The following is a 24,555-nucleotide window of genomic DNA, read 5'->3' as shown; positions in this document are numbered from 1 at the left end:
TGAAAATAGTTCCTGACTAATTTTAATGAATTTTCCATCGATCAGATGAATTAAATGACTAATTGTTGTAGCTCTGATTCTTAGAATTCACCTAATTAAGTGATTAAAATGTATTCACCATTTCCAATTAATATTTTAATTAATACTTCTTAAATGTATTTCTACTTCATTTAGAATACTTTCTGAATTTACAGGGAGCACGTTGTAAACATCAGTCTGAAATCCATTACAAATTAGCCAACTCACAAATTGCTTTCTCGTAAACCAGATGTTGCCAGGTGTTGGGGAGGTTCCTCTCTTTTATCACCACAGTGTACTTATTACCTTGAGGGCAGATTAGTCAGGGAGCAACCGCCCTCCACTTAGCAAATGACCCGAGGTGATAAAAACATCGGCATTTTTTAGATACACCTCACACTTAAGAGTTCACACAAACTGGACAAAGGGCACAAGTCCCTCATAATCACATTTTCCATCATTAAAAATGTATTCTCCAGGATGTCTGAACCATTAAAACCAGCACACATTGAACAAAGATTAAAGTATATGCTTTTATTCCTCCATTAATAAGAAGGAATAGATATTTCAGGATGGCATTGTGAGTTTCTTTTCACCATATTTAATTTCATTCACACAAAATATGGTCATAAAGATTCCTCCCTCCCTAGCCCAGCGCTGCCTCTCTGTTAAAGTGAAAGCTTCTCCGGTGTTACCACTAATTCAAACAGACATCCCCGAACTAGTTTCAGCCCGTCTGTTGTAGTTACTGTTGCTAAAACCCTGGTTTATTCCTGCCTCAGGGAGAGAAGTTCCCTTTGTGTGAATCTCGCTGTATTCGAACACACTGTAATTTGAAGGGACCATACGGAAACACTGGTTTGGCTGCCTGAGCATGACACAACATGTAAAAATCCATTTGCCCAGGCCAATATGTTAACTCTTTCTCTGCACCCCTGAGGCATTTACTAGTTTTAAAATCCTAAAAAGCAGTAAAAGGTAAAATAGTAATTACAGTTCAGTAAAAGTAGAGTCATGCTCAATACCTTACAGCACACTCAAATTTCCTTATGAAGTTTTTACACAAGGAAATCTAAAATCAAAAGACCATATAATCATTTGTGGACATATTTTTTTTATTTTAAGTTTCACGGGGCCGGTGTTGCTAGGAGACGCATAAGCTAGCAAGCTAGGCTAACTAGCTTACACTCAGAAAGTGATGGAAGAAGTACTCAGACTTTTTCCACTTAAAAGTAGCAATTCCACAGTGCAGTAAAAGTGCTCAAGTATTAGCATCAAAATATACATAAAGTATCAAAAGTAGAAATACTCATCATGCAGAATGACACTGTTCAGAATAATATATATTAATGGATTATGATTGTTGATGCATTAATGTGTTCATCACTCTAATGTTGCAGCTGGTAAATGTGGAGCTAATTTGTATTCATTTATGTATGTTTTATATAAAAATGTCTTTATATTCTGCTGGGTAACTTGTGAATGTACCCCTGGGGATCATTAAAGTTTGATCTTAACCTATAATAATAAATCATAATATATTTGTTGATTATATTTTGTATTATTTTTGTGTCCACTGGAATTAAAGTGGCACTACGCATGACTTTCAGTGCCTGCAGAAACAGATAGTACACTAATTACACTCATTTAATAGTGAGAAGAGAAACTTTAGGGCACATTGTGTCTGCGGAGAAATAAATAAAACTTAAATCTCTTCTCGTCTTTTTTCTACAAAACCGATGATTGCTGAAGCAGTGGTGTGCTATGCAGGAGCTCCTGATCATGGATCTGACAAGGAGATTAAAAGGGATTGGGAAGGAACTTTATAGCAGGTTAAAGACAAAGCACAAGGCTGGGGCAAAGAATTGCAGAAGAGCCTCACAAACCTCTGCAACCTTTATTTTGAGACACTTCTGAGGGTTAAATTAAGCTCAAAACGAGGGCCAGAGAACCCCGACTCACAAGGTAGCTTTAAACCAACAAAACGGGGTGTGGACGTCTCTGGGTTAGTGTATAACTCCGATCAGTGCAGTTTATTCGGACCATGGCTGTTTAACCACAGTCAGCGCTGAGGTCAGAAGCAGGGTTGATCATTAACAGGAAACTGTTGTCAGTTTGTTGCAAACTACTGAGGCGGTGACAAACACTATGGAAATCTGAACTGTGTTCATCCTTTCACATTTTGGCTCGTGAAGGCAATTTTGCACCTGCTTAAAGCAAAATAAATCCACCAAACATTAATCAGTCATCAGCGTTATTGTAATAAAACACACAAACTTTATTTCTGTTCATAAACATCCTTGTCAGCACAGTGATGTTGGAGGAATGAAAAACTCCGTCTCCATGTCCCTGCATCTGCTTTACAGGGTAAACATTTTCCACCTTGTTAAATGTACCCCTTTTCATTGCAGTTCACCATTTATCACGCAGCATGTTCTCCACTAAAGACCTGTAGGGCTCTGGGGCAAGGAGCCTTTTTTTTATAAGACAAGAGGAATGCAAGAGTCAGTTCTATAAACACTGGTGTTGCTAACAAGTCTGGGCATTTTCAGGGGCACTTTGAAAAAAACAAACGCCACACAGACCGCTGACAAACTCCACATAGCCACTGAAGGCACGGGCTGGATGAACACACCAGTGGAAGGAAAAAGTAGCATGCAAACAAAATACTAAAGTACAAAAAATGTGCACTACAGATAGTACACTGCAGATTTACTCACTGAGAAACAAAAACTCTTGTAGTTGGAACGACACAGTTCAGCCTGAATAAACTAACTTTTTAATTGGTTTTACAGTTTCTACTGTACACATTAAGAAAACCTATTATATTCACAGTTTGCCTGGCAGCAGTGAGTATTATGTGTATTTCAGCTGCAGTCCACAGAGAGAGAGAGAGAGCGAGTCTGTCTGACGGGGAAACTACTGCGTATTCTTGCTTAGAGACCAGGGGTCTCATTTATAAAACATTTATAAAAAAATGGCGTACACCAAAAAAAAATGTGATTTATAAAACCGTGCGTACACACATCTGTAAGCAATGTTCCCTTTATAAATCACAGATTACCCACAAGTGTGCGTACGTGAATCAGCCTCTTATCCCGCCCTGTGCACGCCCATTTTTAACCATAAATAGTCAATGCAAAGGACCTCATGAATGTTGATCAGTATGTTAATGGCCTGGCAGTTGTTCTTTTACGCAGAACTGGCAGGTAAAAAGTTAAAAACTTCTCAGACGCTCAGGAATTGCTGCAAATTGAATTATAATTTCACAGTGTAGGTCAGGGGTGCCCATTACATTGATCTGTCCGGAGATTAAAGAGTTTTTCCTTGAATCTAAACATGCAGAATACAACCAACTAAATGAAGCTCAGCGTAAATTCTTAAAGGAAGACTTCATTCACTTTTCCATCACTCATAATGATAAGCTGTTTCACGGTACGTCACTTGTCAGTAGTAATCAGAACAGCTGTGTTGTTGTTAGTTAAACCAATCAGGGTCGACCATTTGTCGACGAGCCTATCACAGCTTGATACCCTGCTTTAAATCTGCTCTCTCTTCCACGGTTGGCAGTTGTCGTTTCAGGAAATAGAGTGCGTGCGTTTCCTGACCGGTTGCATGGCATTCCTGTTTACGCTGTCTTTTGTGCTTTTTGTGGCTGCTATGTCGGATTCTGAGTTGGATCCGGGGTCGGATGGTCCTGGTGGGTGTTTGGACGTGGAGGCTTCCACGGGGTCTCCGGACGGCGTGCGTCGGAGCTCTAGATTGACCGCCGTCTCTGGTTCACTTTCGGGGGAGGCTGACCGGATGTCTTCTCGGCTTCGGGATCGGGGCGTCGTGGCGGCTCCGGGCGTGCTTTCACCGGAGCTTCGGGAGCTGGCTGCTCTTGGCGACTGCCTGTCGCCAGCCCCGTCTGTGGCCACGCCGGTTGCCAGTGGTCGTGGTCGGAAACGGACCAAGAAGGCGGATCCGCCTGCCAGGGCCCGCGGCGGAGAGGCTGCGGGGCACTCAGCCAGCCGGCTGATACGGCTGTTCCGGGGGGCTCCTCGGATTCCGGCCTCATCCTCGCGTCACTGCAGTCCCTCGCCGGCTCGATGCAGGCCATGGAGGCTAGGATGCGGGCTGTGGAGAGCATGGCGGGTGGCGGCGTGTCTGGTACTATTACTACCGCTCTGGCTTCCCTGTCTGTGCCAGCGGTGGTCGGTGTTCAGCCGGTGCCTTCTCCTTCCGTGGAACATTGTCATTCCTTGGCCACTGCTGTGCCATCTCTTTCCCTAGGTAGGCCTTACATCCCTGTGTCTGCTAATATTTCCAGTAGGCTGCGCTCTAAAATTCTGCAGGGCCGTGATGTTAATCTGGTGAGTCTTATTTTGCCGTCCCCGGAGTGTGATAAGTCTCTGGTGGCGGGGGATGGGTTTTCGGCGGTGGTTAAGTCCGCTGACCCTCGGCTGAACAAGGATCTTTCCTTTGGGCAGTTCGTGGTGGCGTTTGGTATATTTCGGGACGTTATTTGTTCCGTGTACCCCGACCGGAGGGTGGAGTTGGATTCGTACCTGGCGTTGGTGGACGATTTGTTCCTGAGGTACGGGCGGAACTATTTTTGGCAGTACCATAGAGCTTTTTCCGGGAAAGCTGCCGCTCATATTGCCCGTGCCAACGTTCGCCTGGACTGGTCAATTCTGGACACTGAGATCCTGGTTATGGTCGTGGGGGGTGCTCAAGCTATTTTGTGTTCTCACTGCGGGGCTGCGGGACATGTTGCTTCGCTCTGCCCTCAGATTTTTATTTGCCTTTCTTATGTTCCGTCCGGCCGGGCGGCTGAGGTTTGGTTTTGCTCCGGCAGTTGCCGAGTTTTGGTTTACGGCTGTCGCCGTCTTTTTATTTGCCTTTCTTATTTTGCATTTATTTTCACAGGTCTATTGCTGTGGATGGGCAAGATCCATGGTTTACTATTTGCGCCGGTCGTATGCCGAGGTTTGGTTTTGCATTCGGTGGGCACCGAATTATTTTTATTTCATATTTATTTTGCGCCGGTCGTATGCCGAGGTTTTGTTTTGCTTACACCGGCGAGTGCCGAGTTTTAATTTGATTAGGCTGTGGCCGATATATTATTTTTCATGGTGTGGGCAGTAATCTTTCTGCTTTTGGTAGGCTAGTTATTGTACTTTTATGTCAACTTTGCTTTCTCGTTCGTCTGCAGAGTCCTGCGGCTCATGAGGTATGTATGCGCCAACTAGTTTTCTCACTAATTGTCCTTTTGGGGTATTTGTTTGGGTTCCTTAAACCCTTTAGGATATTTGGGTTCGATGGAGTCCAATCTCCAGAGACTCGTACATTTACATGTTGTATGTACAATAAATATGTTCATAATTGCAAAGAAGTCTCTCCTGATTGAAATGAAGCTCAGCGTAAATTCTTAAAGGAAGACTTCATTCACTTTTCCATCACTCATAATGATAAGCTGTTTCCGCGATGCGTCACTTGTCAGTAGTAATCAGAACAGCTGTGTTGTTGTTAGTTAAACCAATCAGGGTTCGACCATTTGTCGACGAGCCTATCACAGCTTGATACCCTGCTTTAAATCTGCTCTCTCTTCCACGGTTGGCAGTTGTCGTTTCAGGAAATAGAGTGCGTCCCGCCTCCTCCCCTTCTGCCACCGGTGGTCACGCCCTCGGACCTGGGTTGCATCTCGGCTTGGCTGTTGATGGTCCCTCTATTTATTCTCCACCACCAGTGTCTGGACTCTATCAGGGGATTTGTTTGGGTTCCTTAAACCCTTTAGGATATTTGGGTTCGATGGAGTCCAATCTCCAGAGACTCGTACATTTACATGTTGTATGTACAATAAATATGTTCATAATTGCAAAGAAGTCTCTCCTGATTGAAATGACGATCAGTGTATACTAAACTTAGCATTTTGAACCGATCTGACCAACATGTTGAATGACCTTAATGTTGAGCTGCAAGGAAAAGACAAAACAGTGGTCAATATGATCAGCTCAGTTAATGCGTTCAAACAAAAAATGCAACATCTGTGCTCAAAGCTGCAGCGCCATGATTTGGCAAACTTCCAGAACCTTGTATCAGAACTGGAGACGCAAGGGAAGACGTGTGCGCAACTTGACAGTGGACGCCAAACAGAGCAGATTGAAAACTGTCAAGACTTTAACAAAACGGTTTCAAGACTTTGCTTTATTGGAGCCAGTCGCTACATTCATGTACTACCCTTTTCGGGAAGATGCTGAGGTTGATTTACTTGCATCAAAAACTGCAACACTGTTTCACCCTGAACTCGTCTGGAGTGGAGGATGAGATCCTGACACTACAAGCTGACATTGAGCTCAAGTCCAGGGCTCATGGACAGTTTTGGAACTTACTCACAGAGGAAAAGTACCCCAACATGAGGAAATGTGCTACCTCCTTGCCCGCATTATTTGGCTCCACTTATTTATGTGAGTCAGCCTTTTCCCACATGAAGATTATTAATTCCAAATACCATTCCACCATGACTGATGATCATTTGGAAAAGTGCTTGAGGCTGGCTATCAGCAGCTACTGTCCGGACTATGCATCCCTGGCTGATTCCATTCAGTGCAAGTCATCAGAGTGAGGTGATGACAAAAAAATGTACAGAGTTGTATTGTGCAATATTGGTTCATGCAGTTATGCAAGGTACACCAACTTATTGTATATTGTACATATAAAGAATGTTATATATTTATAAATAAATATATGTATAAATAAATAAATATGTGTTTTGCATTTTTATAGTAAGTAGATCATTTTGACTTAGTCATTTTAAAAGTAGCTCGCAAGCTGAAAAAGTGTGGTCACCCCTGGTGTAGGTAAACCTGATCTATAGACTACCTATATTAATAATACCTTCCAAAACGGCTGGCACTCGGGGACAGCTTCGATATACCATGATAAGATTTAACAGAACTATAGATTATATCCAAACAAGCCTTAGCGATAAAGTTGAAAATTATATATAATATTTATATAAAACACTTAGCTGTCTGACATTTCCCTCTGGAAACAGCCGGTTGCCCCCAGAGTGGCGAGGACCTGTATTTGGACCGGGATGGACCGGGATGGCACGGTTCCGGCGCGTTGCCCTCTACTGGACCCAATTCAGTACAGAGATCCAAGAGCGCAGCTTTAGGGAATTTGAATCGCCATCATCATGGTCCCTGAAGTCTCTTTCTCTCCTGATTTTTCCATTGGGGGTTAGACCTCCTACAGTGCCAGTAATGCCATCATGCAGCATTACGCGCGGAGGTCACCGCAGTATTTATATACCGTACTATGTCAGCTATTTATATACATGTTTACAACAATTTGTGACTGTAGACACCTTGCCAAAATCACAGTATCAACTAGTGGTATCCCCCACCCCGAGATACAATTTGAAGACGAAAGTCTAATAGGCAAACACACTTTGACTTTGACTTGTGACTACAACGAGGACCACAATGGAAATAAGTTTGTAACTTTCTTGTGTTATCCTCGACAGTTCTGATAAATGTACAATGTCACTGTGTTGGCATTTTGTTATGCATTTATTTCTGTTACGGTCTAATAAATCAATCCAAAAAAAAATTTCATTCATGCAGGTTTTGTCAAGAACAATATTAAAGTTCGGATTGATAACGAGGACATTAAGTGTAACGACTGCGTGAGAGCTTAACGGCTGTATTTCCAGACTTTGACATTTGATGATATATGCACAGTATTAAAGACAGATATTTAGTTATCACTGTGTTCTGCAGTTATCTAATGCTAGGGTATTTGATGCTATCCTGCGCTCCGTAGCAGACAACGTAACAGCGAGACAGCGCTGATTAAACATTAAGAACACTTTTCTTTTTAAGATTTGAGTTGGAGGTGTTTATGGAACAGTTATCACTCAGTACAAGCGCAAATAGCACTGCTGGATTTAATCTTCATGACAATGTGGATGATATGGAGTGAAGAAATGTGCGTGAGGCATCAATACTTGAAAATATTACGAGCAATCGTTATCCCCACATTTACTTTCTGCAGTCTGACTTCAGTTCACCACCTCACCATCTGCATCGCCAATTCCCATTGTCTCCAAAATGTGCGTACGCATGGGTCAGAGTTTGCGTGGAGGACCGCACATTCTGCCCTCAAGTTATTTTTTTTCTAAATCACAACCTTTGCGTGGGAAGTGGTGTACGCACATTTTCAGCCCTGTTTTGTGCGTACGCCACGTTTACAAATGAGACCAAAGCGGTTTCAGAAAAGTAAACAAAAACTAAAGGAGGGGGACAGGAGTTCCTCGCTTCCTTCTTTGTTGCCCACAAACTGCGTCATAAGACTCACAAACACAGGAGCACATACTGACTCAGGAATGTTAGAAATCAGAGCACAAAAAATGTCATTAAAAAAGGTTCATAACACATTTGTAAAATTAAGATTCAAGTGAGTGAAAATGTCACCGTTTATGCATTTCATCCTGTTCAACATTACTTTGTTAAGCGGTCACGTTTTATGAATGAATAAATGAATGACATGAAATGTCCCTCGAGGGTAAATGATTTATTGAGCGTCTCTATGCAGGGGTTTTTCTTTCTTTACAAAGAGGATCCGAAAATAACCGAGTACGCAGCCTAAAACAGCGGACACTTCCTTTAGTTACTCTGTTTACAGTGCGTGATGGTTTATTATGATTCAGATAAAAACACAGGCAGGAATGCACTCCCGAAGATTCATCACAACAGACTCAAAGTTCCTTCCTCTCTGACGTTTGTATTGTACATTGTTTTGTTCATTTCTGCATTTAAACACAGAGTCACCAGTTTAGGTACACAGAAGGCATATTTTATGAATGTCGGTAATAAACCAAAATTATGATTTATCAACTTTCAGCAGAATCATATTGTCATTTATAGTCATCTTTCTATACTTTTCTCTATGTGATTTTGCATACATTTGCTAATCATTATGTATATATTGAAAACAGAATAATTTTTCCGAACATTCTGTCGCCTGCATTTAATGCAGTACAGACCTGAAAATTTACTAGAGTTGACAATTAATCTCTGCCACAGTGACTAAGATAATATATATCTTTAAATAACCCATTACTTTTTTCAATGAATGAATTTATAGTATTATGGTTACATAAAATGTAAAATACCAAACAATCTAGAGCTGAACAGTTGAAACCTAATCTGCAGGAATGTTAACAATTGATTGTCATCATTTAAATCACTTTTCAAGCAGAAATGCCCAAAAGAAAACTCTCTGGTTCAAGCTTTTCCAATGTGAAGATTTGCTGGAAGCGCCTGGAAGCACGGCGGCGCTATGGAAACCAAAAATTGGACATTAAACTTAAATTTGGAACCAATGATCGGATTCAAAACCAAATTTTTCCAATACAACGGCAACTGAAATATAACTTTAAAAAGTAATGACGAGTTTTTAGTACTAGTATTAATTAACAACACTGTCCCACAGCGCCAACAGAATCAGTAAGCTTCTTACAGGACAGATTTATTGCAGGGCTGTTGAATTGCACTAGCCTGGTTGACACCAGACCCTTCTCAGTTGTAACGGAGAGTGGGCCTGGGGAACGTTCATTCACAGCTTATTTCCAAAGGGGCGTCACCAACGGACGCTGCTCAAATGCCTCTGGGCGCAACTGGATAGTCCTTCAACCAATCAGACCAAAGATCCAGGTGACGTAGCAGATTTGGAAAAATTGGAAATGGGCTTGAATGGGCGCTTGACCAGACGGACTTGCAGAGCAAATCTAAAATTTGCCGGAAGTTCATCAGGCATTTTCCCAGGCTAGAATTAGATTATAACTACTTGGATTCAATAAAGTTAACACTTACTAAAATAATGCAAATAATAATGTCACAAAATATTCACACTAAACAAAAGTGAAGGTAATATCTTATCATGGCTCATATTAAGGTTTTGATGAGAGCTCAGACTGCAGCTTTACTGACAACAAGCTTGTACTCGTACCATCATACAAGAAAGCCGTGCCGCCTTGAATTCACCTGATAGATGTCAGCAGAGCAGCCCCGTCGGGAAGCTGTCAATAAAACAATTAATTCTTTGTGTCCCACGACAGGACAAAGTGTGTCAGGTCAGATTTCAGTCGACCAAGAGTGAAATTTTCTTTTATATAGTCAGACTGCTGCCAAGCCTCTGAGGCAGAAATGACCCGAGAAGAGCCGAGGCTTCCCATCATCCAGCCAAGACTCTGAAGTAAATACCACATTTGCATCGGTGCTGAGATTAATTGCTGCTATGTTGTGAAGCAATTGAAATACAGTGTTAAAAGGCTCATTTAGCTTCAAGCACAGAGTTTTAAAAGCAAGTCTTAGGCATTACGAATCATTGTGTGATGGCTTCAGGGCAGCATGAGGAGAGTTCCCAGGAAAAGACATTCTCCACGGCAGAGTTTAAGCATGTGATAGCATGCCATGCAATTATCATTTCCTGTCTGATGAAGGGAAAGCCTTGAGTGCAGGCCCGGGAGGAGAGGTGATGAACTTAGTCAGAAGGCAAAACAAGAAGCCAAACAAATGTCTCAACAAGTTATCAGATGATGAGGAAGTGAACTGGGTACTCCCCACAACATGAGTCATTTCAGCAGAACCGGAGACGGCAAGTTACATCGAGTTCCAGATCACACCTCTAAGACACTGTACTGTATTTAAATGAGAGACTGTTGCTGCTTCAATTGCCTTTAAATGTAATTCTTTAGCCGATAAATCACAATTAAGGCCGGGGCGGGACCAGAGGGAAGGCTGCAAAAGGGAGACAAAATGACTACAAAGAGACAAAACAAGCACAATAAGATCAAAAACAACCACAAAGAGCAACAAAACGACTACAAAATGATGCAAAACAAACACAGACACACAAAATTAGTACAGAGAGCCTACGATACAAAGAACCTCTTGGTTTCTGGGGGTCTTACTCCTATGTAGGAAGGGTGGGGGGCCTTGTACATGTCTGTGTCTGTGGCCAGGGGCCTGTTGTCTCATATGTCCATGGCTGTAGAATATTTGGATTTCCAAATATCAGCTATTTATTGATTTTATTTCATATTAGAATACGGTGTTATTCATTTATTAACCTGAATAAACAATGTAACTCTTAATAATGTGCAGTTTATTATTGCTGAGACCCAGGGCTTTTAAATTTGAGTCTTAACACACTTTTACTCATTTCACAAATGTGGCCCCTCTCTTTAAAAAGTCTCTAAACCCGCCCCTGAATTAAGGGCCTTCAATACCAATCAAACTACTGTCAATTATACTCTTCACATCCAGATCTTTTACCCTCAAGTACAACAAAATCCCAAAACGCCGCAGCAGCTGCAAGCTCTATTGTCTGCACCACGAGCAGCGAGGGAACAGTCACCATTAAAAATAGAATCAAGTATTGGCCACCGCTCCTATCGTCCTCTGTTGGGCGATGTAATGTACTGTTCTAAAACTTAATTATTTATGTTGTTTGGCCAAGTAATCAGAATAAAACGGAAAGCACAGGAAGTGTTTATATGATAAATAAACAGAGGGACTCTGGCTCGCTGCTCACAGACATGAGGAAATCTGCTGTGTGGATCTGCTGCTGGGGAATGGCAGAGATGCACATTTTCACACCCAGCATGTAACGCTGCAAATTCGTAGATCTGTGAACTGCAAACGTCTGTTGACACGTAAATCTGTCAATACTCAACATAACACGAAATCCTTCAAGCCAATTGGTGTTCTGTGTTAGCATGGGAAGATGCAGTATCTTCACTATGTCAACTCTGTTCTCTCATCAATATGTACTTTTGCTGCATTCTGTTGTATTTTGGAGTTTATCCAAGTGTTTTCTGCTGCTCGAGGATCCGTCCCATCTCACAAAGTGTCCCTTTTCTCACTCACAGCGACACATTCATTCACAACAAATACTGTATGAATATATGCGTCTGCGTTTAACACGTTGGTCTCATCAGATATGAGACAATATGATCGCCACTGAGGGAAATCAAACACACACACACAATGCAGCCACAGACTCAGCAACATGGTAGAGAGAAGCAGAAATGACAAGAGTAGACGTGTACCAGATCATGATTGTTCACAATAATGCCACATTAGTTATAGGCCCCTATCTTGCACTCAGCACAATTGCCTTTGTACACCGATGCATGTATCATTCCTATTTTGCACACGACGCACAGCAGACTTTTCCCTCCACAGACGCACGTCGATAAATTAGGGAATGTATTTGCGCTCCCGTTACAGAAAACAATTCCGCCACAGACCAGGAAAAACCTAGTCTAAAGTCAGTGGCGCGTTATTCAGACGCTATTTTAGGGGCGCATGCTTGGCAATAATGTAGCGTGTGCACAACGTGCATACACCTTGCTTCTCTCATCTACACAGACGCAGCAGTTCCCATTTTTGCAAACCATACATAATTACAATGAAAAATATGACTGAAAATACGCTTCAGGTGTTTGGATAGATCAGGAGTCACTTTACAGTACGGTCCTCAAAAAGTCGCAGCATTCTTTGTGGCTTGTTGTGTTTTACACATTTCCATGAATCATGGATGTGTTGATGACATAAATGAGGAAATATTAGAGGACTTAAGGAGACGTGATGTTGAACTACGGTGGGATTGGACACTCCCGGCGGAATCTGGTCCGGAGTGGCAATGCCGATACGCTTTCGTGTGGAGCCGGGTGGACGGAGATGGAGTGGGGGAGGAGGAAGGGGCACAACAGGAGCAGGTGGTGTGTTTGGATTCCCCCCGCTCCATGGCTGCAGCAATCCTCTCCAGACTTGAGGAGATGCACCCGAGAGGCCGCAGCAACATCGCCCCGGTCAAGACGGGTATTTATTACTTTGCCGCATCCTGGACCGCTCCCGCTGGCGTGCGCCAGGCAAATCCGCCGTCATAATAGCAATCCGCCATGGAACAAGTGCGCCTGCTCTTAAAGGGAATGTGAGATGACGCTCTGATTGGTTTATTGCATGTTACGCCACGTTACGCCACGTTACGCCCAAACCACACCAACTACTTTAGACCAACCCATTTTAGATTTGCGTCGGGCGCAAGAGTCATTTATCCCGCCGGTATAATGAATGAAGTGAAGGGCAAACATCAAAGTGAAGTAATAACAAGGAAAGCACGTTTTCAAGCCGTGAAAAAAGCGTCTCCACAAAGTCTCTGAATAATGTTGTTATTTGCCCAGTTAATGTTCCTCTTCTTCATATGCTGCACTCGTGAGGTGTCGAAAAATTAGTTCCTGACTGCGGACAACAACTTGGAAAATCAGAGACATTTTTCGTACACCACTTGCAGAGTTGTCGTCATATTACCCAGATACATAGCAGACAAAAGTAAATGTTGGGTTGATGGTAAGAAACTTTTTATTAATTGACGTATTGCATATATTTTTTGCTCAAGTCATTTGTGATATGGTATTAGGTTGTAACCGTTGCATTAACCTTGATAAACAAGTCAGGTAAAGCAATATTTTAGTGGTTAGGGATTGTACTGGTGCAGCAACCAGTCTGGGACGCTCTGAGCAACTAGCTTTGTAGCGTCGGTGTTCATTTTTTACATAACAACTTAATGAACACCGAAGTCGGAAGAATGATTTCCCAAATCGGGAAATGGGACCATTTGAGGAGCACATGAATGCAGCATTAAACTTAAAGTCTTTTACTTTTAATCAGAAAAAAATATCCAAACCGAACCGTTTTTACACATTTAATCAAAATAAAGAGCAGCCAAATTGGGAGGGAAAGGACCAATCGGGCGACACTGGTTGACTCCAACAAAGGGAGCAACTTCAGTGGTGTGAAGATAGTTTGGTTACACTGTAAAAAGGTCAGATCAACAACAAGGCATAGCAACATGCAGGCAGTGTAAGAACACTCCATAAGAAGTCCATCGGAAGCAGAAGCAACCGGTTGAGTACAAAGAAAGCCAAAGATCACACTGACAAGCTTCACTGTCCTGTGAAATCCATGCATCTCCAAAAGAAGATAATCTAGGCAAGGCAGGTTTATTTATATAGCACATTTCAGACACAAAGGCAACTCAAATGCAAGGCAAGGGGCTCCAGCCAGGTTAGCCATTGTTAGCAATACCAGTTGATAACAACGCATTATGCTTTTATTTACAACATGTCCACAGATAGAAGACAGACAGTACTGTGTGTATGACGATTTAATGAAGCACAAATAAGACAAGAAGTGCTTATTAATAGTATATTAATACAGTTTTCACTGATGTTGATGCTTAGGGCAGCCATGTTGGGTTGTGATGCCGAGGTTGGTGAGGTTCTCCTAACATTTCAAGTTGGAAAGCTGACTACAAGAGGCAAAATTTCAAACTGGGAATCGGAATTTTCGATTTTTTTAGAAGTATAAAAATGTATTACAACGAGAAAAGCAGTTGCAAACCAATACTTTTTAAGCCTCGGTTTAAAAGAACAAAAGGTTTGGAGCAGGCCTCAAGTGTTCTGGAAGTTCATACCAGATCTGTGGTGCATAGACCCTGAGGACCGAGGACAAACCTGTCCCAGATGATCTTAAAGCTCTGCATGGCTCGTAACAGAGCAGCAATCTATTTGATCTTTAATTCTTTTAGCATTAGGATTTTTCTCTTAATTCTTAAAACAGTTAAAGTGAAAAATTAAACAATCACCAAATTTGGAGATGCATGGTATTCACTGGACAACCAAAACTACACTGGCAGGGTCAAGCATCGCCACACAAACGGCAACTTGTTTCAACAAAAGTCAATGAAGTATTTCTCAGTATTTCATCATATTGACATTAATAGATCCTTCAATGTCATGGCATCCTTTTAAGGCAATCTCACCCACCACTATGACAGAGACAGAAGACCACCTGCTCTTACCAAAACTATCTACTGTAATACTTTCCTCAAGTCTTTCTGTAATCGTATTTCAGGACACATAGGAATGAAATAATCACACTATTTTAAGCCAAACATCTCAGACCAACAATATAAAGTGATCCAATTACTTTGTGGTCAGAAGAGACAACTGAGCAGTTCTTCTTTTAGGCCTTCAAATCCAAATCAACAAATCCACCAGCTGACAGGAAACGCAGAACACAGCAGTGTGAACTTACCTTTTAAATTTTTCGGGTTGTGCTGTTTGGTGCGTGGCATCTTTTCCGCCCACTGTTCACAGGTGCATCTTGGGGAAACTGTGGACCTTGAGAAGAGTTGACTCCTGAGCCACAGTCTGGTTACATCTACAGAAAACACACACACACACACACATATTTTATATATATATATATATATATATATATATATATTGAGTCAGAATCAGCTAAACATGAACTCCCAGAGATCAATACGGCACTATGCTGGCCTTGCAGTGGGTAGAGTCCTCTGCTCTCACTTGGCAGCTGTCTGGGAGTCCAGGACAGAGTCGCTGATTGAGTTTATTCCTCAAACAGGTGCCCCCAAACAAGGCTAGACTTTTCATTTCAGGCCTCTCCACTCTGAACTGCTGTGTAATAATGTGCAGTGCAGCTCAGGCTACTGTCTGCTGTCAGTGGGAGGAGGTGTGAATGTGTTCCCCCATATCAATATAACCTCTGCAGCAGCTGCTATCTGCCACTCAGATCTCGAACAAAAGACAGAGAGGTGGAGGAGCAGAGGTTGTTTATGGGGATTTACGTCTGATTGACATGTCAGTGGCTGATACAGGGTGCTCGCTCTTCACTTTGACGAATGTCAGCGCAGATGACGAATGATGCAAACAATAAGGTCCTGTGTGTGCCGGTGATGAACGCTCTGGGCAGCCGGGCAGCCACACAGAGGTTACTATCTGAGAAATCTCCCTGTTGAAGTTAGATAACTGTAGAAAGGCAGATCATCAAAACACTGAACCCACCTTTCACAGGGGAATTGTTTTCACTCTGATGCCCTTTTGCAAGATGAAGGATCACAAGCTTAATAAAGGTTTCATTTAAATTAGGTGAGGAAACAAGCTGGGTGTAGAAGTTAACCTTACCAAGATGTCAAACCAACAGAGCTGCAAACGCTTTTGTGAGCTCCCTGATGTGCATAAACGACCGCAGAAGAAAAGCTCACCTCTGCATAGAAAGAAAATCTCAACATCATGAATAAATATCTAATTTAATCATGTTTTATAAGCTTTCTTGCCCTTGCATCATCTCCACCATGTCACCCACAACACCTCTACCTTCTGCTGGAGCAATGCGCTGCAGAGAGCAGCAGTGCTTCAGGAATCAGCCTTTGTTTCCCCTCTTACCAATATTACATAACACTTACTACAACTGGGTGATGATTTTGCTCCATACAGTTGTTACATGTGGCGCTAGAGCAATGACATCATCTCACGGTGGATGTAGGTATAGAGTGTGCACGACGGCTGCAGCAGGTCGCTTAAAAACATATCCAGGTCGGGTTGAAGTCACACGATAGAAACATGTAGAGCGCCTCACCTGTGATGCATATTTTTTCAGTTCAGGATCTACGGCGCGGACGATGAGGCGGAGAAGAGAGACGTGCACATCTTCTCTGGCGTGTCTGTCAGTCCGTCTGCCAGCCTCTCTGCGTGACTCTGTGTATGTGCGTGCGCGCGTGCGCGTGTGTGTGTGCACACAGATATTTAAGGAAACACCCTGATACTGCACAAGGAAAAAAACTAAACATACCGGTGATTTAAGCCAAAGCTGCGCTGTAACGCTATGTCCTAACACAGACAGGCTGGAATGCGCTTGCTGGTGACTAATGATGATTTCCGTTCACACCTGAGGATCAACCAGAAGCATTATGTAAAAAGCGGGGCAGCAGCGGCGGTAATGCACGCAAAGTCAGGCATTGGCGGTGTCTTAGAGTTTTGATATAGCCTAATTAATACGATTAAATATGAGAACATATAAATACAGAGTGATATGCACATGCTTTGCAAGGAGAGATGATGAGCGCCTGGTTCAGCGGGTGCACTTATGACAAACAGCAGTGGGAAAAAAAATAATTGGGATTTTAACGGCATGCAATGAAGTCAGCAAAAACAATGCGTGGGAATTAGCGTATTTTGTGCCTGTTGCCACACGTGAACGCCCTGTATGTGAGGGAGGAGCCAGGGAAAACCCCTCGCTGTCTCTGCAACAGCGCTCGAATGGGACACTTCCCCCTTATCCAACATAACCCCGCCGCGGCCAAAAACCTTCCGCCGTCACACATGCACATTTATCGCAATAGTGGCGAATGTGTGAACACATGAACACACTCCAGGAGTAGCTTGTGGCTTACCTAACAGTGCAAAAAGAGCAACAAAGAGCGCTGCGTAGAGAAGCACAGGGAGCTTAAGTTGCCTCCTCAGAGCACGGTTTGCTGCAGAAGTCCAAAACAATACTGCGCAAAAAAACCTGCCTCTACCTAAACAAACTAGACTTAACGGACCCTTTGAAGTTCACAACAGGCTAAACCCGGACGAGACACACAGCGTACACTGATAAAAGCATGTCCGACTCTCTCAGGCTGCAGCTACCGAGAGCGACCTATATCACATTGACAGAACCCCGCTCCGGCATCGGCTCCAGCTCCAAAAACACACAGAAACACAAATCAAGCGCACTCAAACTGACTTTTAATACTCACAGGTGCAGGGTTGTAACACACCTTTAAGTGTAAGGAGAAGCAGGGGGGGTACAGCTCTGTATTTTCTCCTTTCACCTTCTCTCTCACTTTCTATTGCAGGAAACAGACAGGCCCACTGACGTCAACGGGGGTCCCGTCTCCGCCTCCCAGCCACCGGGTGTCCTCTGCGGGCAGCGGGAGGCTCGCGACGGCTGCTCCGCCACTGTAAGGCCGATGACACCGATGCCAAAATTTCACCTGTGTGCTGCTCCGTATGCGTAAAGCTACACCTCCTGTTCCTTCCGCGGTGATTTTATATTATTCGTTGCTAGACGCTTCTAATGGAGCCGCAGGTCGTGTCGTTTGTCGTAAGTCCCCCTGGCGGATCCCCACCCACCCTCTCTTCTGCACATACTTTAGAACTGACGGTTTTCCCGGAGGTTCCTTGTTGTCAGGTCACGTTGTGCCCCTCCGCCACTACCGACCGGGCTTTCCCATGCACAAACCCTCAGCGGGCTCATAACATTGGGGTCCTCTTGCAGCAGGTGCCGGTGGGGGGTAATTAATAATGGAAAACATGGATAAAATGTGGCCTCCATTGGTGCAAACAACCACTCAAATAACTGCAGTTCAATAGTATTCCAATGGAAATGTTAATTTGTGGGACCCGACTTCCAAAAATAATCATGCCCTTGACCTGTAAATTACACCAGCTTGGCCTGATTTGCTATAATGGTGGTTAATAAAGATAGGTTAACTCAGGTGAATTTGAGTTTCCCAGGTAGGCTTTGAATCGAAGTAGCTTAACATAGATTAATTCACAAGGGGACTACTTAAAGTAAGATTAAAGTATGGGAGTTTGTGCTCTTCAAGTTCAGGTTTATTTTGCAATTTTTGTATAAAATATAGCTAATTATATTGTTTCTCACGGACCAAAAAATGAACATCATTGAGGCAAAGAAATATCTGAGTTTAAATTCAAATAAAGTGCATATATCCCATTGTATTTGAGGTAAGTTTTTTTTACATGATAAATACACTTTTATTGACACTTTATTGACAAATACATTTAATAAAATAATATAGCCTAGATTCTTAAAGCTTTAGTGCGAAACTATTTTATATGAATGAACTTCCGTTACATTCAAGCCATTGCCAAATGAGTTGCTACAAAGCTAATTAAGACCATCAGCTCCACACATCTCTTTGTATTTCTCAGTATGACTATGTTCAGAAGATTGTTTCATCCGGCGACTTTCATGCACAATTCAATTCAATTTTATTTATAGTATCAAATCATAACAAGAGTTATCTCGAGACACTTTACAGATAGAGTAGGTCTAGACCACACTCTATAATTTACAAAGCCCCAACAATTCCAGTTATTCCCCCAAGAGCAAGCATTAGCATTGGCTATTGCGACAGTGGCGAGGAAAAACTCCCTTTTAGGAAGAAACCTCGGCAGACTCAGACTCTTGGTAGGCGGTGTCTGTTGGGGTGTGATGAACAGTGGCGTAATAACACAGAAACAGAAACTCAAGTGAAGATAATGAACTCTTCTGAAGAGTCCATGTTAGGGCTGGGCGATAAAACGATAACGATATGTATCGCGATAGACACGTAATCAATATCAATAGAAAATGCGTTCGATAAAACGTTCGATAACTTGTTTTTCTTCTTCGGAAGAAACCAGAAGTTGCAAAGCAAGTTTGGTTGCATGAACAAAGGCACTCACTCTCTGGTAACCTAGCAACGTAGGGAGTGACACTCTAACAGCCAATCATGTAACAGTATCAAGTTTGGTTGCGCCACATCGCTGTCTCGTGTTGGATTCTACCATTCTACAATAACAGAACCGCGGTGGAGCGATAAGTGGAAAGTGAGTGTGCCGCGCAGCGGGAAATTGTTGATAAAACAGGAAAAGTCAGTATGGCAGTTTTGGGGATTTTTATAAGTCCGACCGTCGTCCCCACCAACACTACCGCAAACTTGTTTTACCACCTTAGCCGCGCTCACACTTTGGAGCACAGCCGTATTCGCTAGCAACGTCCAACAACATCTGTAGCTGCTACACCGCACAAGCAGCAGACCGCCATGGAGAGGTACTCTGCATCAGCGCCTTTCTAAACGCTACAAAGAAATAATGGAGGCAGACGTGCTGAGCACTGTCCAGAAGCCAGGTTACCAAACTAGCACTAAACCTGCAGAAAATTGTTCTTCTCAGGTTTCAGGTTTCTCTATGTTTCGTTTTAACACTTTGCACCATTTTATTACACCTTATTAAGCAATTCTTACTTATTCTTTCTTCACTGTGATTTTAGACTTATGTTTACATTTTAATTATTTGAGTGATTTCCATGGTTGTGTTGACATTTCTGCTTTTATAACTGAGGGGATTATAATCAGAGGAAGGTTAAGTTTAAAATAAAAATGTTTAAATTTAATATATTTTTCTCCTGGTCCTTATTTTAAATAGGTCAGAAAAATATCAATAATTATCGATATCGACCGATATGAAACACTTATATCGTGATACAGTTTTCAGCCATATCGCCCAGCCCTAGTCCATGTTTTTTTTTTAATCCTCCGTGTCCTCCTCGGTTACTAGCAACTGCGTGGAGGAGGGGTGGGCGCGCGATCACGGAAGGTTTGTATCATGTGGATGCGCCAACAGTTTTGTTGTCATTACTTAGAATTCCTCATGGGGGAGACAGAAACTACGTACAATAGCTTTAAAATGCCCATTCCATTTCTAACCAATGTCTTTATTTTTTCCTCAAACATATATATTGCATAACATGTTTGTCCCACAGACTGCATGGTTTGTCCCCCTGACTTGTTGAACAAACTAGCAATATCATACATCCATGACTAGCAAACAAATATCCTTTCTGGCTGTGAACAGCCTTAAAACATACCTACAAGCGTTAAGATCAGCCGTTAGATGATGGAAAATGTTAAACATGTTCTTCAGTATCACTACTTTCACACCCTTTTTTGACAGCAGAAATGGATGAGTTTTTTTAATGTTCGCCACAAACATCTAAAACACAGATGATCAATAGTTCAGCTATTGTTTCCCCAATTAAGGCTAATATCAGTAATATTATGTCAAACAGGCCAATATTTTTGTATTTTGATCTTTTGAGGACTACACACCATTCACATATCTTCAGATCAAACTGTATGTGAGTAACCTACCTACTGTATAGAGTCAAATGAGTTATAGCTTCAAATGACCTTTGTGAAGTCATACTCACTTTAACGCTTGTGTTTCCCCTGCGTTACTTTCCACAGTACCTTTATCTTAGTGAGCCGCTTATGCTGTTAAAGCTAGTGAAGAGAAGCATACCAGCATGGAGGGAAATTTTACTTCTTGCACAGTTTCACCTTTCTTCCAATAAGCATGTGAAAAAACATGAAACATGGCCGCCCCACAATGCAACATGTTCTCACAGCCCACGCAGTCAAAGAAAGGTCCTTAAAATAAGATGATTTCCTGATTATGATTTTATATTTTGTTATATTTGATGGATTTTTTTTCTTGTTAGACTTGTTGCCTGGTGAACTGGTGTGTCTAGTGTCAAGAAGGCACTGTGTTGTTATTTTTATCCTGTGTCCGTGGTCCTCTAATTATGGCCACCGTTGAGTGTGAGTTGGTCCAGCTATGACACATCACGGAGATGAAAAAGGTCATGATATTTTTTGCCACAGTCAGAAATAGCTCTCAAATATACTTAAATAAATTGAAAGTTTTCACCCAGAGCAACAACATGTGATGTGTATGAGAAAGCATCACAGTATAATTAGCACATAATTGACAGGCTAATTAAAAATAGGCTCATTTGTATTGAATGTAATGCTTTAGTGTAAGAAGAGATGACCCAGATTACTGAAATGAATCCCAGTTTTCATTTAAAATTGTTCATATCAAGCCGCTACAAAAAACTGTCTATGAGAAACACACAGTCACCCAAAGAAACATTGCTGCAGTGAGGCAAATCATTAATAAGTGATTGTGTGACAGCCGCCCACCTTCATATCACAGGCTTCCTGCAGACTGCAGAGTGGGACTACTGGCTCAGTCGAGCTTTATGACTCACCTGTTTCAACTGCTTCGACTTAAAATGGCACATTTGAATAGTGGAACTTTTTTCCCTGCAAGTATAGGAACGGGGTGTTGTCTTTCCACATCCAGCGATCGGAACATTGATGCAGCATTTCTGTCCGTTTGGCGATTGATTTTGTATGAATCAATGAGGGGTTTTGTTCCCTTCATGCATGTAAAAGTTTTTCAGTTTATCTCAAATATAATGAAGCTTAAAATAATCAAAAATGGCAACAGAGGCTTCTCATCTTTGAGAATGAGACATTTCTCTTTTTTTTTTTGCATTCACTGCTGTCTGTACGCCCACATAACAATTGAGATGTTTTTGGTTTTTCAGTGCATGATGAAAAAGGCAAGGAGGGGGAGGGAGTGTGTGTGATGTAAAAACCTTTTTACATAACCACATTTTTCCTGAGAAGACAGCTTGTTTGGTTTAAGCTAATGCAATGCCAAGAGTAAAACAATTGTTTATTAATTGAGCCCTTAGCTGCCACTCTGTTGGCCAAAGTCAATGCAAACAACCATTAAATCAGAGTTTTTTGTGGCTGGAGTTGGACTAGATCCATTTATGTCTTTAAGGTTCAGAAATGCGGTTTTGCTTTGAGGTGTTTGTAGATTTAGAGTAATGAAGGGAGGGAGAGGTGCTGCTCCTCTCTCCTAATAATTCACCCTAGGACCAGCCATGAATCTTTATGTTACTTTTAATCCTATCCTCTTTTTTGACCTGCACATCAACAACCACGCTTTTATACATGTGCAACATAGCTAAACTGTGGCATTTTCTGTACATGGCTGATGTGGAGAGCCCTTTGTTTCTTCCAGAATTGACTACTGTAATGTTTGCTTTTCAGGCTTAAGATTAGATAAGATAGAATTTCATTGTCCCAATTCAAATTTGCCTTGGACATCACAGTGTCTGCAGCATAAAATCAAAAAGCAACAGTAAAAAAGGATAATAAATACATTCATCAATTAATTGCACACGCATCAGAAAATGTGCTAGTTTGCCATGTGTATATATTAAAAGCCTTCTAATGTTTCAGAATGCTGAAACAAAAATTGACCTTTTTTTTTTTACCAAATCCTGATGATCCTGGGTGTAATACAAGTTTAGCTCAGCTCCCATCAGTGTTTGGCAGCATCGGGAAGTTCCTTGTTGTGGCAAAATGTGATAAAATCTGGTATAAAATATATAATGTGCAACAAGTATGATCCTTGATAACAGATGACATGTATTCTGCCTTGAAAATAAGGAAAGATCTTCTCACCCCATATACCACCTTCAGTACCACAGCAAATCTGCTGCGATACAGTCGCTAATAGCCACGATGATATACCACTGAAGCAGTCGTGCTAGTTGCGGATAGTCCACCCGGTGAAAAGTTCACACCAAATACGCCTTAAGCATAAACATTCAAAAATGCAAGATCGGCAAAATGACTTCATACAGTGGAAAATCCCCAGATGAGGTGGTCTTGAGCCTCGAACGTAGCCAATTGAAGCTTTACACGCATGTTCTGAAGGTGATCATTGGAGCATTTGGCGGGGGGAGGATCTCTCTTTTTGACGATATAAAGTGGAGTTAGACAAAGGAATCTTTAGCAAGCTTTGTCCGGACCTTGCTCGGGCTTTCTTGTGTGTTGATTTTCTTTCATGCACATTAAAGCTCTTTTTCTAATCTGATTCCCTTGACTGCTGCGTAACTCTTTTATAACTCTTAAAACTTGCACCTTAAGCGAGTAACGAGGATCATAGAGCGGTCGCAGCAAGCGGTGGAGTTCGCGCCGCTTATCTGGCCTTGAGCAGCGGACACTTCAAATTTACTTCTTCATCCTCAAAATCTTTGCAGATCCATATTCTTCTATTTACCTAATTATTTTTCTCCACAATTGTGAACTGTTGTTTTTGTCTAGTCTGAACATATGAAATATGTTGCTTTTCCTGAGGTTTCCTCCTTTTTTCATCCCTGTTAAAAGGATATTTTTTGGAGTTTTTCCTTACCTGAATCAGGGGTCTCTGGATAGAGTGTACGATTTGTGATTCGTGATTTTTGGCAATATAAATAAAACATATTAGACTTGACCCCTCACACGTTTACAGATCAAATCTGTGTGTCAACTTACAGACTCAACAGTAGGTCCTCTCTGTTTGGATTCCCTGACATTCCCAAACTCTGCCTTGTCAGTTAAACTTTGGTCAGTGAAGCAATGTAATCACAGTCATATTCAAAAGGGGACTTCCTCAACTGCTCCCACAGCAGTGTTAGTGAATGGCAGTGGGGACTATTAATATCCTGAAGTGGTTACAGAAAATAAGCACAGCTGCCCAGCAGAACTGTCCTCCTGAACAATAGCCTCTTATGTGAAGGGAAGGCACTGCTGTTTGTGTCCTTATTTAACTGATGGTTATGGGGTTCTTGTGCTGTTTGTCTATCTTTGTTTTCCTTCATGTTAATGATAGATATTTATTGGACGTGACCTTCTAAAGAGAGACAGTATTCATAAGGGAATGTCTGAGTGTCCGATTTCACGTGGCACACAGTGAGGCCATTGAATAAAGATTGATGTTGTTGAAATATTTATAGGGTGGTGTCCTTTCATCTTTTTTTTTTCCTCCGTACACTTCCTATTGCTGCAGATTTGAAAGGAAGTGGCCTTAAACACCCTATATAAATATGGTACAATGGTTTTGACACCAAAGCTGCCCAGTGGAGATAAGCTCTACCTTATACACATATCACACTGGACAGCTTTCCCTTTAAACACCATTACAGAATCCAGAAG

At 42.0% G+C, this 24,555-nt stretch overlaps 1 protein-coding gene across 2 annotated transcripts in view; it reads right to left on the bottom strand.

Annotated features, from left to right (window-relative positions):
- The window catches only part of hivep1 (HIVEP zinc finger 1), a 61,566-nt gene extending 43,755 nt beyond the window's left edge, over positions 1–17,811 (bottom strand). Inside the window, exons 1-2 of one of the 2 annotated variants that reach the window (XM_039819928.1) lie at positions 17,686–17,811; positions 15,174–15,299 (exon numbers count right to left, since the gene is read on the bottom strand). In XM_039819928.1, the coding sequence (XP_039675862.1) occupies positions 15,174–15,213 (40 nt within the window). In that variant the 5' untranslated portion in view covers positions 15,214–15,299; positions 17,686–17,811. The remainder of the gene's footprint in view (positions 1–15,173; positions 15,300–17,685) is intronic. The other variant, XM_039819929.1, reaches the window with a different exon arrangement.
- Positions 17,812–24,555: the final 6,744 nt, after the last annotated feature.

Source organism: Perca fluviatilis, chromosome 13 (genome assembly GCF_010015445.1).
Source record: "Perca fluviatilis chromosome 13, GENO_Pfluv_1.0, whole genome shotgun sequence".
Classification (NCBI taxonomy): Eukaryota; Metazoa; Chordata; class Actinopteri; order Perciformes; family Percidae; genus Perca; species Perca fluviatilis.
Note: the sequence above shows the minus strand (reverse complement) of the source record. Positions and strands in the feature narration are given on the sequence as shown.